The sequence below is a fragment of the Psittacula echo genome (assembly GCF_963264785.1).
Source record: "Psittacula echo genome assembly, chromosome: Z".
NCBI lineage: Eukaryota > Metazoa > Chordata > Aves > Psittaciformes > Psittacidae > Psittacula > Psittacula echo.
The window spans coordinates 25,838,043-25,850,831 of record NC_137742.1 but is presented as its reverse complement, the minus strand read 5'-3'; the positions used below and the strand labels follow the sequence as shown (position 1 = coordinate 25,850,831).

General features: G+C 37.0%; 1 protein-coding gene across 1 annotated transcript in view; it reads right to left on the bottom strand.

Moving 5' to 3' along the window:
- Nucleotides 1-8,443, bottom strand: part of HOMER1 (homer scaffold protein 1) — a gene marked incomplete at both ends in the record, with an annotated part of 64,315 nt that extends 55,872 nt beyond the window's left edge. Inside the window, 3 exon segments of the mRNA XM_080638280.1 lie at nt 2,309-2,440; nt 8,194-8,356; nt 8,358-8,443. Of these exon segments, the coding sequence (XP_080494406.1) occupies nt 2,309-2,440; nt 8,194-8,356; nt 8,358-8,443 (381 nt within the window).
- Between the last annotated feature and the right edge of the window lie 4,346 nt (nt 8,444-12,789).

Genomic DNA, 12,789 nt, shown 5'->3' with positions numbered 1-12,789 from the left:
TGTTCTACAGTGCTATGTATACCAAAGAGTGCTCTGGTAAACCTGACTATGATGCCAGTGCACAGAAGTGAGTTTATAATATGAGCAGAGAGACAAGATAAGAAAAAGAATACATGTAAGAATACAGGTAAGATTTTTCTAAGGCTACACAGCAGATCCAGGGTTTCCAATTCAGCTTTTCTCATTCCAAGACCAACATATCTACCAACTCCAGTGACTGTAATCTAAAGAAAAGTTTCCTTTCTCCATCAAATATGGTTTTTAATTTTAAAACAACATAAAAAGTTTTACCTTCATGAACTTTAGAAGTAACAATCAGCAATTTCAATTCACATGAGTACTGAGATATCATATTGAGATATCATAATATACGAAGGCATCATATTAAGATATAATAGAACAGGAACAGTGTGCTGAAAAGGTCTTGAAGATTCATTACCAAAAGCTCCAGAAAAGGTCTGTGACTTGGCATTTTTCTCAACAGATTTGCATATTCTTTGTAAAACACAGCAATCTGAGTAACTACTAATCAAAAGTGCACTTAGGCTAAAATATTTACTGTAGCTTTTCAGGTATTTTTTTCAAAAGCAATATAGTTTTAAGCCAAAGCCATTCTTAAAACTCTTAGATATCCATTTGAAGGCAGTATAGAATAGGACTGTAATTAAGAAGGCAGGCAGAACCATATGGGGAGAGCAAGACAAGAGTCAAGAAAAGGACAGATAAAAAACCAAAAATATTTTCACTGGCAAGGATAACCTAGTGTTTAAAGTCAGTCAAACACAGTGTGCATGACTACCTTATGATACTTTGCCTCCAAAGAAGTATTCTGTGATAAAGGATAACAAGCTAGTCAATGGCATAAGGTAAACTAAATAAGACTTTATGCTACATCCATTGAAATATTGAGAAATGTTATTACTATATTGGCAAGAAAGTGCCCCTAGGACATACAAACCAATATAAGTGACAAAGTTTCCAAGTTCACTGATGCAATGACAGGCACACAAAAGCAGACATGGTATTAGTATCATCCAAAATTTCCTGTATTTGTGTTACTTTGTGGAAATTACAGCTGATTATGAAAGGAAAAAATCTTACAAGTGTAATACTTGTCAAAAAAAAACATATGTATTGGTTCTTATTTTAAGGTTTTTCTAACAAGTTTATGTTTCTCCTTGGATAGTGGCAATTTCTCAAAAGGGCAGGTATGAATTTTCATTTGGGTGGGGTTTGGTTTGGGTGGTTTTTTGTTGTTTCGTTGGGGTTTTTTTGTTTTGCTTCACAATGGGTTTTTTGGTTGGATTTTTTTGTTTTGGTTTCTTTTTATATAACAAGCCAATCACTATTTCTTACTTAAATCTGTACTACACATTCCTTTTAATACACTTGGGTTTCCACATCTTTTGTATACTTCAAAGATGAAAATTCTCTGCTAAAAAACCAGAAATGTTCTTAAACTGAACTGAAATTCCCCATTAAGGTCCTTTCCAACCCTAACTATTCTATGATTCTATGATTCTGGAGAAAAATGACACCGGCTTGTACAGGTTTCTATACTCACCTACTGAAGTAGTATTAATAGCAATAGGTATTATGGAAAGGGTGCTCTGGGGAACTATACCATCGATTTGAGAAACAGGGGTTACTCCTTTCCTTGGAATAAGTACCTCCCTCCGCACAAGCAGAGCAGAAAAAAACCCTCACAGATGGCACAGAGTTTCTTTGGTAAACATTCCAACTTTTGCATTCCAATAAGAAAATGTAGTTTTCTTTTACACTGAATATATTTCACATTAACTTTATTTTAAGCCTGCAGATGTTGAAATATCTGTAATTTAATGCACTACATAGTAGGAAAGTGAATGTGGCTTAAAAGACAAAAATGCATCTGAAGACTACCAGCATTTTATTTCCCTAGGAGTTCTAAATACAGAAGAAAAGCTGAACTGTTTAGTCCTTCAAATTCTGTCATGAAAAACTGTAATGGAAAAACAACTTCAGAAAAAAGAGAAACCTAACAAATCAGTAATTAGGAAGAGTTAACAACATATTTGTGTTGGCTTACATCTCTCACCTTCCCTCAATCAATTAAAAGAAATTTTGAAGGTATCACACTTTGTCTTGTCTTTTTACACTATAGGAATCAATACAGAACAATTTTTGTAAATTATTTTTCAATAACAACAACAGTAAAATTATTTTTAAATAACAACAGTAGTGAGCACTGACTCAAGCTAGACGGAGCAGGAATCAAGCATTCTTAAGCTGCCTGACTAGCTGAACAGTTGCCACTGGTCATACTTACTTTTGAAAGATGATGTTCAGATGAAAATCCCAAGCCATAGACCGTATTTGCTCTGCTGTCTGCCCACTGACCAAACTTCTGGGATGTTTTAGTAAATGTCATGTTGGGGGTGATGGTGCTATTTATTATTGCCTGAAAAAATAGTAACGGTTGTAAGAAAAAGGTTTTTTGGTTTTTTTATTCAAAGACTACTTAAAATTGAAAAAGCCAACACTGTAGTCAAGTATCTGTGTATACTGAATGAGACACACACTGTGAACTAAGGGAGCAGTTTTCTAATTCAATGACAGCTAAAATTACAAAAGCATATTTTCACATACATTCTGTAAAAGCAGCAAAAGCTGGGGGGGGGGGGCACCTGTCTGTAACTGCAAGCAGTCATATAACAGCAGGTCTAAAAGAAGAGCTTTAAAGCATCTGCATAAGTTAACAATATCAGAATAGAACCGGCAAAGTTCATTTTTGTCTCACAAATGTATTTCTTTGTCTGCTAAGGAAACGCCTCTCAAGCTGCAGTGTTAGCATCACTTCTGCATTCCCCACCCCTGCTGCATATGCAGTTCTCACTGGAAAATACACAATAAACCAATGAGGACAATTTAAGTTTCTGTACTAAAAGAATCTGGCTTTCCTTTATAAACATACAGGCATGCCTAACAGTGACAGGGTCATACAACAACTACAGAAGAAGAGCTGCTCTTAGAATCATTTTTCTTCTCTAGTTCTTGTTTTACACAGGATGGCAGAAGCACATCCTCCAGCATGCAACTTCTGCTAACATAAACAAAATAGGCAACTACTAGATGATATGCTGGTTCCACTAAAAGCAGCTAAAGTTTTACCACAGATTTTAACAGTATTTCCATTACATTAAAGTTCGTAGAAGTGCTCAAGGCCAGGCTGGATGGGGCTTGGAGCATCCTGGTCTAGTGGAAGGTGTCCGTGCCCATGGCAGGGGGTTGGAACTACATCATCTTCAAGGTTCCTTCCAACCCAAATCATTCTAGGATTCTGTGGTATATTATTCTAAATCTACAACGTAGAACTGTCCAGCTGACTTAAATTATGTCAGTATAAACTCTGGTGGAAGCCCAGAACAGAGCTGTGCAAATTCACTTAACGCTCCACCTGTCTTGCTGTGGCAGCTGTCAGCAGTAAAGTGCTGGAAATCAAATATCCTGTGGACAGTGTATAAAATAGTATTCCTCCCAACTCGAGCTCCAGCTATGTTGTCTAGCTTGCTTAGGCCCTAGATTCCATCTATTGCTAATTAATTTGAATATGCATTACAGATTTCACTGTGTGCATTATGTCATGGATGTAACTTCTTTAATGCAGAAGATGACTTAAGACCTCCAAGCAACAGGCACGTTGCAAGCTTGCAGGACTAGCATTTGCTGCAGTGACAATGGCATATCTGGTTGCAAATTAAAAACCATGGAGTGAGAAACCTTGGTGAACCAACCAGCTTTTAGCTGAGACTGGTCACTGCTTCAGGCTGAACACATGGCTGGCTGCACAAAAGAGAACCCAAAACAAGCTGCCTTGACCAGAATGGGCTATATGTTTTGACAGCAGTCTACATTTAGGCTGGGCTACAATGACAGTCAACTTGCTTCCTTGCAAAGGAGAAAGGCTGGGAAAAAAAAGCTTTTTAAAAATAGTTGTAGTAGTTAATGAGAAAGAGTTGCTGTGATTCTTTCCTTTATTTTCCAGAAGAGAAAAACCAGGAGGCTCCACTCCAGCAGACAATATTAGTCCAAAGACAGCAACTTTCTCACTGGGAAAACTACATTCAGATCCCAGTGATATAAAAAAAGTATTTTTTCATTAGACTTACTAATTCCACAAAGAAATAAGGCTTTCAATCCTCTCTGAATTAAAAGCATTAGTATGCTGGATCTCTTATGTGCTAAACTAATTATGCTTTTAAAAAGTGCAATGCTACAGCATAGTACAGATATAGTCAGTTTCAGCTACTTCTAGAAAATTCTAGGTATGAACCCTTCATATCTGCATCTTAAATATTAAATATTTATTTTTAAAATTAAAATTTATAATTAAGCCTGTCTTGCCTACTCAAATAGGTACTACTTTAACTGTTCTCCTCTATGCCAGATTTCACTGTACAGTTACCAGTATAACAAGTGTCAAATATTTCATCAACTTTGAAGAATGTTATTAGTATAAATGCACAAGAACATCTTTAAACCAGAACAGTGGCAATCTGACAGGCAGACATTTAGCTTTTGAAGAAAACTGATTTTGTTATCTTTAGATTTTGCTGGAATTATTAAACAGTTTTCATGTTTTCCTTTCATATTAGTTTAGCTATGAGAAAATAGGGCATGTGTCTCAGCTGTTCATTTTACTGACTGCAAACTGAACAGCTGCAAGATATACAGCAGCGGTCAAATATGATTTTTATCTTGTGCTAAAAATTGATAGTGTTGATAATTAAGACACAGTATTTTTTTTTTAACTTCTTTAAAGGAAGACCACTGAAGACCTGCGCATACAGGCCTTACTTAAAGCCCGTATTTAGCATTAAACAGGTTATTACTTTAACGAGTGACTGGTTTATTTTACAACAGTCATTAAAATGCAAAGATCATCAACTGCAGTAACACTGATGGGAGATTCGACTCAGAAATCATATAGACAAAGCTCATGGAACCTACAGACTGGAAAACTTCTCTTTTACAGAATTTTCTCTTGCTTTAGATGGGCACACATTATTAGGTTTCTTTTCTTACCTTGCATCTGTGAAAAACTTACCAGAGCATTAACTAATACTGCATGAATCACATTACTTGATCTTCTTTCTTTTCTGAGTGACTGCCTGAGACTGAATGGAAAAGATAGAGGGATTCTGGGAATAATGCTACTGTCTGTCTGCAGCATTACTGGGGAAATAATGGAAGCTTCCTTCCATCACCTAGTAGGAGTACTAAACCACATTTTTCCAAGGAGCTATGAAATGACTATGTAATTAAGGAGAACTGAAAGCCTTAGCAACTGCTTAAAGCTGTCATGTCATATTGTATAAGAAATTTTACTTTTCAGGCTTTCTCTTGATTCCTGGAGTAGTGGGAGAAGGAGGCTGCATGGCCCTGAATTCTATTAGATTTTTTTCTATCAGGAGCTCCCTGCTATGGGCAAAAGGGAATCAAATATTCTGTGTGACTATAAAATTTGGCATGTACATTGAACACATTATGGTTATGGAACATTTTCTGGAGTCAAGTTAGAGGGAGCTGCATGTTTTCTTGTGAAAGGTATTTTAAGAGAAGACTGTAGCATCAAAAAACGTTACAAAGAATGCATTAAAAATAAGTAGAACTTATTTCTATTGGACTTATCTTGTCTGAATCTTGTTCACGAACCCACTGATACGGAGTAAGGAAAAAAAACCCTCTCTCAAAATACACCGAAGACCCCCACAAACAAATTCAAATGGAAATCTGCAATGTACAATAGCATCCCTCAGAGGTAACTGAAGATCATGTCTTAAAAATGTCCTGTTTTCAACAAGAGAGATTTAATAACTTTCAGACAACTAGTAGGGAACTTAAATTTAATCCAGGAATCCTACTGAAACCCACTCACCTAAAGAGAGAGAAGGTTGTGAGAAAGAAATAGGATTATCACTCAAATCTGAAGTATCTCTCTCTCAAACTTTCCTTACTGCAGCGTAACTGAACACTCGTGTGAGTTGCCATCACTTCCTAACTTAATGTGCAGCACCTGCACCGCTGTAACATTGATGCCATTCTCTCCACCACACAGACCAACGGGGTACTGTAAATGCCACTAGCACCAAGGTATACAATAAAACTTGGTTGGACCTATTCCCTCCAAAGGAGGGGCATGACAGCTTCAAAACCCAGTATGGCTTGACAGGAGTTTTTGGCCACTGGTAATGTTTATTTGAGGTATTTTCGATGTCAAATTTGTCTCTCAAAAAGCCCACAAAAGCATCTTTATTAAGTTTCATTTCAAAACTTACAATGGAGAATTAAATTGTATAGCTTATGTCTGCCCAATTAACAATATAAGGCATTGCAAGCTCAGATGCCAACATTGTTACTGGCACCCAGCTGTATGCCTTGTAAAAGAGACACTTGTCTAGATGTACTCCTATCTTAGAAGTGCTTTATCTTTACATTTATAGCCCTTTGTACATACTATATTGTATATGTGTAGACATATTAAAAAAAGATGGGGTTTCAATTAAAAAAAAAAAAAAAAAATTTCACAATTATGCTTAAAACCGCCTTAAAATTCTTCCATGGGTCCCCCTGCTATAAATCCGTGTGTTTCGGAGCAGTGTTGTGTTGTCTAAAACAATGGGTCTTTCTTAATCTTGACTGGGATCGTAGATCTTAGTCAGACATCTAACACTTGGATGAAAACATTATTAGGACTGCAGCAACCACAGAGAGAGTAAATAAAACTGATAGATTGCATTACCAATATACCTCGCCAACAGTACTGTAATTGTAAAGGAAATGCTGCAGTAGACAGAAGAACAAACAAGTAGATGAACAATTGCTTGTCAATTTAACTCAGCAGCAACTTTGCAGGAGTTGCAGCATTGGTCAAAGGTAGAGGAACTGCAGTGGGTACCAGAATCAGAATTTTGTAAACTGCATATCAGTTAAGGTACTACAGATTACCACCGGTAGCTTGATTTGGAGCATTTAGCTCCAATCCCAAAGTCTTTATTTGCAAAAAGTCACACAAAGATATTTTAATTATTTGACAGAACTAAAAGACTCATTTGAAGGAAGACTGGGAAGGGAAGAAACAAACTAAGATTTAAATTTGGAAGAATGATGGCAGGCTGTGATACTAGAGTCTCAGTCATTTAAAGTAGTATCATATAGAGATCTTTGACTATGCAATCTACTTCTATATACTCCTTTACGATAGAAATAATCCTTCCTCGTTTAAAATAGGAATACTCTGGATATTTTTAAAAACAACTTTCAATAAACAGCCAAAAAATCTCTGTGAATATTGCTACACTCTAATGTTTCACTCCAAACATCATGAACTGATGCATCTCCAGATGTTGCAAATGAAAGTCTCCTGAAAGGATTACAACTTTTGATTATATTCTGTATATCTTCAATGCCCTTATTGCAGAGCTTTTCTGATATGCTGTTTCTGAAGTTACTGGTTTTATACCTAGTTGGGATAGAAACCAAGGGATAATCACATATTTTCTCCATGTCAAATTAATTTCCTAGACAAGGTTTCTTAGGTCGACAGCTCAACATATTATCCTTCCTAATAAAAAATAAATAAATAAATAAATACATTAAAAAAAAAAAAAAAAAAAAAAGAAAAACTTTCCCCCCAAAACACAAGCTGAAACCAACTGAGTTTTAGTAAAAGCTTACCATGGGGAGCTTTATTAGCAAGGAATCCTCACATTCTCTACAGCACAAATGGGAAGATTACATAACAAAGGATTTACTAAGTGATTATGGGCACTGAACAGATGTCCTTCATAATGCTGAAGCCAATGATATTGATAGAACATTGAATGTGGGGATGAAAGGAGATGAAAACAGGTTTTTGTAACCCTACTTGTACTTCCATTGCATCTCACAGGGAATGTCTTTTTAGACTGCTCATAATGTTAATTAACTGGTCATCCCTTAAATTCAGCAGATACAAAGTAAATATGAACGCATGGAAAACAGCATTTTCAAATGAACACTCAGAACATGCAATGAAGCAATGTTACGATTTTAACATGTCAGTATCTGTTACTCAGATAATGACAGCGCATTTGAAAAGATACATGAAGAACATCAGTCTAGAAAATAAATTAAAATTGATGAAGCAAACAAGTTTTCAGAAATAAAACTTACCTTTGCGCCATCCAAACTGATTATCCTGTAGACATTCCTTGTGCTGTCATAAAAGTAGGACACAGTAACAGCATGCTTGCTGGTGGGAACCCAGTTCTTCTTAGTGTTTGGGTCAATCTGGAAGACATGAGCTCGGGTGCTGAAGATAGGTTGTTCCCTGAAGGATAAAGTAAAAGTAATGAATATAATTTGTACATAATATCACTGCACACGAGTTATCTGACAGTTGTGCCCACTGGGATGTCCACATTTCATTTTCCACGCTAACTTCTTTCCTAAGAGCATCTGATGTTTATGTACATATGTAAATATGTACATATTTACATTACATATGTAAATATGTAAACTACATTTACATATACAAGCAAACTGAAAGCCTTCTAACACAAAAATCAGCACTCAGCTCTACAGTCAGATAAAGACAGACATCTCTAATACAGATTCAGCCCTTTCCCATCATCTTTCCCAAGCCTTCATCCTCCATATCTACACCTTTAAACTAACTGGCACTAAAGTTACATCATTACAGTGCAAAAGTTGGACGACTTTAAACCTCAATCTTTTCTAAAATCTTGTAATACTCTATTATTCTAATCAATTATAGGGCATAATCTGAAACTAAACTGTCCAATTTAATGCAATTACTCTAAAACTAACATTAATTATGGCCAGGAACGTGTGTTGTGAAACCCTCACTCTTTGGATCTTCACAACCTGAACATTTTCATATCAACACTAAGTATGTGTAACATACATAGTACAAAGTTAACTGCTTAGCAAATTAAAGTACCTACCGTACTTTAGAATTTACAACTTTACAGAAATCTACAAAAACTTTAGTTTAACTGAAATGGTTTTCAGTTTAAATTTTGCTACATTTTAGAGACAAAGGGATTGCTGTAATCTTCAAAGAATGCTGCTATCAAACCCAAAGATATTAAGTACCAGAACTTTGATTTAACTTTTTAGTTTTTTGGCCTCTCTTTATTTTCTCCATTTCCAGGATGCAAAGAAACTGTCCTTGACCTTATTTTCAGTTCTGGTGTCCTCAACATAGAAAGGAAAGAATAGAAAGAAGCCTGGAACAGGCTGCCCAGGGAGGTTGTGGAGTCTCCTTCTCTGGAGACATTCAAAACCCGCCTGGACACATTCCTGTGTGACCTTATCTAGGTGTTCCTGCTCTGGCAGGGGGATTCGACTAGATGATCTTTTGAGGTCCCTTCCAGTCTCTAACATACTGTGATACTGTGATCCTGTGACATGGAACTGTTAAAGCAAGTCCAGAGGAGGGCCATGAGGATGATGGGGGGAGTGGAGCACCTCTCGTATGAAGACAGGCTGAGGAAGTTGAGGCTGTTCAACCTAGAGAAGACAAGGCTGCGTGAAGACCTCATAGCAGCCTTCCAGTATCTGAAGGGGGCCTATAACGATGTTGGAGAGGGACTCTTTTTTAGGCACTGCTGTGACTGGACAAAGGCTAATTGGTTCACACCTAAACAGGGGAAGTTTAGGTTAGATATAAGGAAGTAGTTATTTACTGTGGGGTGGTGAGGCACTGGAACAGGTTGCCCAAAGAAGTGGTAAATGCTCCATCCCTGGCAGAGCTCAAGGCTAGGTTGGACAGAGTCTTGGGTGATATGGTTTAGCATGAGGTGTCCCTGCCCATGGCAGGGGAGTTGGAACTTGATGATCGTAGGTCCTTTCCAACTCTAACTAGCCTATGATTCTACGATACAATTATTTTTTCAGTTAAACTTTAGTTGTTGTCTTCAATATAAATACATTTTTGCATTTACCTCCCAATTAACCATACCCAAATGTGACACTCAATTCTGGCACAGTGCAGTGCATCACACTACTGGGTATAACATACCATAGGTTAGGATTTCGATATGTAAAAGGTAGGCGGAAACTATGCAACTAAAACGAGCGTCAGCAAAAGCTTATTTTTCAGCCCCGAGTTCCTGCTTTCCTGCACTGTCAGGACAAAATTCTCCCATAGCCCCAGCTAAACATCCTCAATGTATTTGATGAGATGGCGTCATATCCCTGTTCATTCTTCAGCAGTGTTGCTCGAAGATAAGCCAGAGCACTCTGCAGAGCATATTTTGGGATCAAGCACAGGCAGTATAGTAAGGTATACTTATATAATAAGGAACAGCAAAAATGAAGCTTACTTACACTTTTTCAATTGTTTCTGATAAGACTAGATTTAGTCTTTTCTTTACATATTTTGACTGAAACTATCGTTTTCATGAATGGCAAGCTGTCTACAATTGGAAAAAGCCACAGTTCTCTTTGTTACACTAGTTGCATAAATTGTGATTTTGCCAGATTACTGGAGTAATTAAGGTTTTTTCCTGTCAAAGATGCTGAACTTCATGCCTGTAGAATTAGACCAATGCTTTGACACTTGATAATGAACATTTGATTATTTCTGTGAACAAATGGAAGTTATGCACCTTATGCCTACAGGACTAAATGTTTTACAGAATCACTCACTGATGTGCCACTCAAGTGCTTGAAGCTACTGTGCAATCAGGCCATCTGTAATTTTCTGTGGCAACATTACTATAGAGCTACTTACATTTTAGATTCGCTGAAACAGTCAGAAACAAACAAAAGGTAATATATAAAACATATACAAGATTTGTAACTTCAGCTAATCAATCTCTACTCAAACATTTTGTTCTTCCATTATCCACACAGGAGATGATGCTCTCCTATTCTGAAAGTTTCAACTAATTCAGTTGAAGTAGTATTAGTCATAGGAGGAGTATTAGTATTAGTTAAATAAGAAAACAGTTCCCTTTTGCCTTGCAAAGTACTCAGACAATATATATATAAATTATATTGTATTTTATAAAATATATACATTAAAAAAAAAAATCTACTTTTGCCTACAGAGTTCAGAGAGAAGCAAGAGAACAGCTTTAAATAAGAAAAAAAAATCCTGTTAAAAAAAAAACCAAACTTTATCAGTTTTGTACCCTTCCCTCTTTACTCCTCCTTTTTCAGCTTTCTTTTGTCATTCTTTCATTACCAGAAACTATTTAGTATTCATTAAAGACACGAATAGGTACTAAGACAAGAACTCTTTGCTAATTACATAGAGAGTAATTAATTTTTTTCAGAAATGTCCTGATGCTGAACAAAACGAACAGAAACTAACAGGAATGCCATAGTAACTTAGTTTGACTATTAGAAATGTCTGCTCAGGCATGGCAGAAACATTAAGGCTAATATACTGCTGCTCGTCATTGGCCTAAACTTCAACATTACAGTGGTCAAACGCAAACTAAAGAGAAGTAAATGCTATGTCCTCCTGGACTTGAGTGGCAATGTGAGGACTAAAGAAGAGTGGTAAGCATCACTTAGGCAGGTAGGGTCACAACAGTTTTTTTCATCACTGATACAGAAATCCATTCATTGATATATGATCAGTCCAAGGATAGGCTTAGGAGAAAAACCTATCCTTTTCATGTCTGGTACTTCTACTTCAACGTTACTGCTGAAGACCTCTTTCCTCTTATTTCTTTCCCCACGCTATTGTTTACCATTACTCCAAGTTATATTCATTGCCATATCTACAACTTCTCAAGGCTTGGATTCTGTTGCTTCAGTTACTGTAAAAACTGTCAGGACACTGCAAAGAAGGTAAGAACTTCAACATCAGTTGATGTTCCTACTTGCCTCCCCTAATGGTGTGTTAATGATGCTAAAAAAGCTTTTAAAAAATTACACACATATCCTGCCATTCCTCTGCATTCTGGGCTAAACTGACATGGTTTTGGTAGGAAGGACGCTGCACTGTGTGGGACCAGGTCAGCTATTTTCCCTAGCCAGCAAGACAAAAGCGGAAAAGCACGTCCAGTGTGATGGGGTCCTCCTACTCAGTTCAGCTTTGATAGCTTAAAGTATCTACTGAGTACAAACACTGAGTCCATGAAAATGAGCATTTATGTCAATCATTTCAGCAATTTCTATTTCCCTGATATGTATCTTAAAAGTTCCAAGGTGCATTATCCAGACTTACTGGTTTTGATGCTCCTGGAGTACAAATACAAGACTCTTTTCAAGTCAAGTTCAACAAAATGTGCCTTGGAGGTGCTTTTTATTGCTTTTGCAAATTGAAAATGGAGCAAGACCCCACCCTTCAGATTTCAGATTCCATTTCAGAGGAAGATGATGTCCTGTGCATTCGAAAACAGGACAATATCCCTGTTCTCAGAAATGGAGCACAACTACACTCCACTCTCCCAATCCACAGTGCAGGCTAGACTTAAGAGTGTGCTGCCCTCAGCCCATTACAAGCCATGAGCACAGTAAACCCTGCCACATGGCAGCCTGCATGCTCAGCACACACACTCTGCCAGTCCTAAGGACTCCAAACATTCTCAGCAGGCATCACATACATGTTTTTAAAGGTGGTAATTCTGCACAGCAAGTTCTGAGCTTCTGTAGTATTTTCCCTTCAATGTAATTTTTCCCCATATCAGCCAGCATGAATCCCCTTCATGATCTCTCGGGCATTTGCTGATTATCCTCAGATTTAGGATAGGACGAAGACCCTCCTGCTTTTTCACAATGACAGCA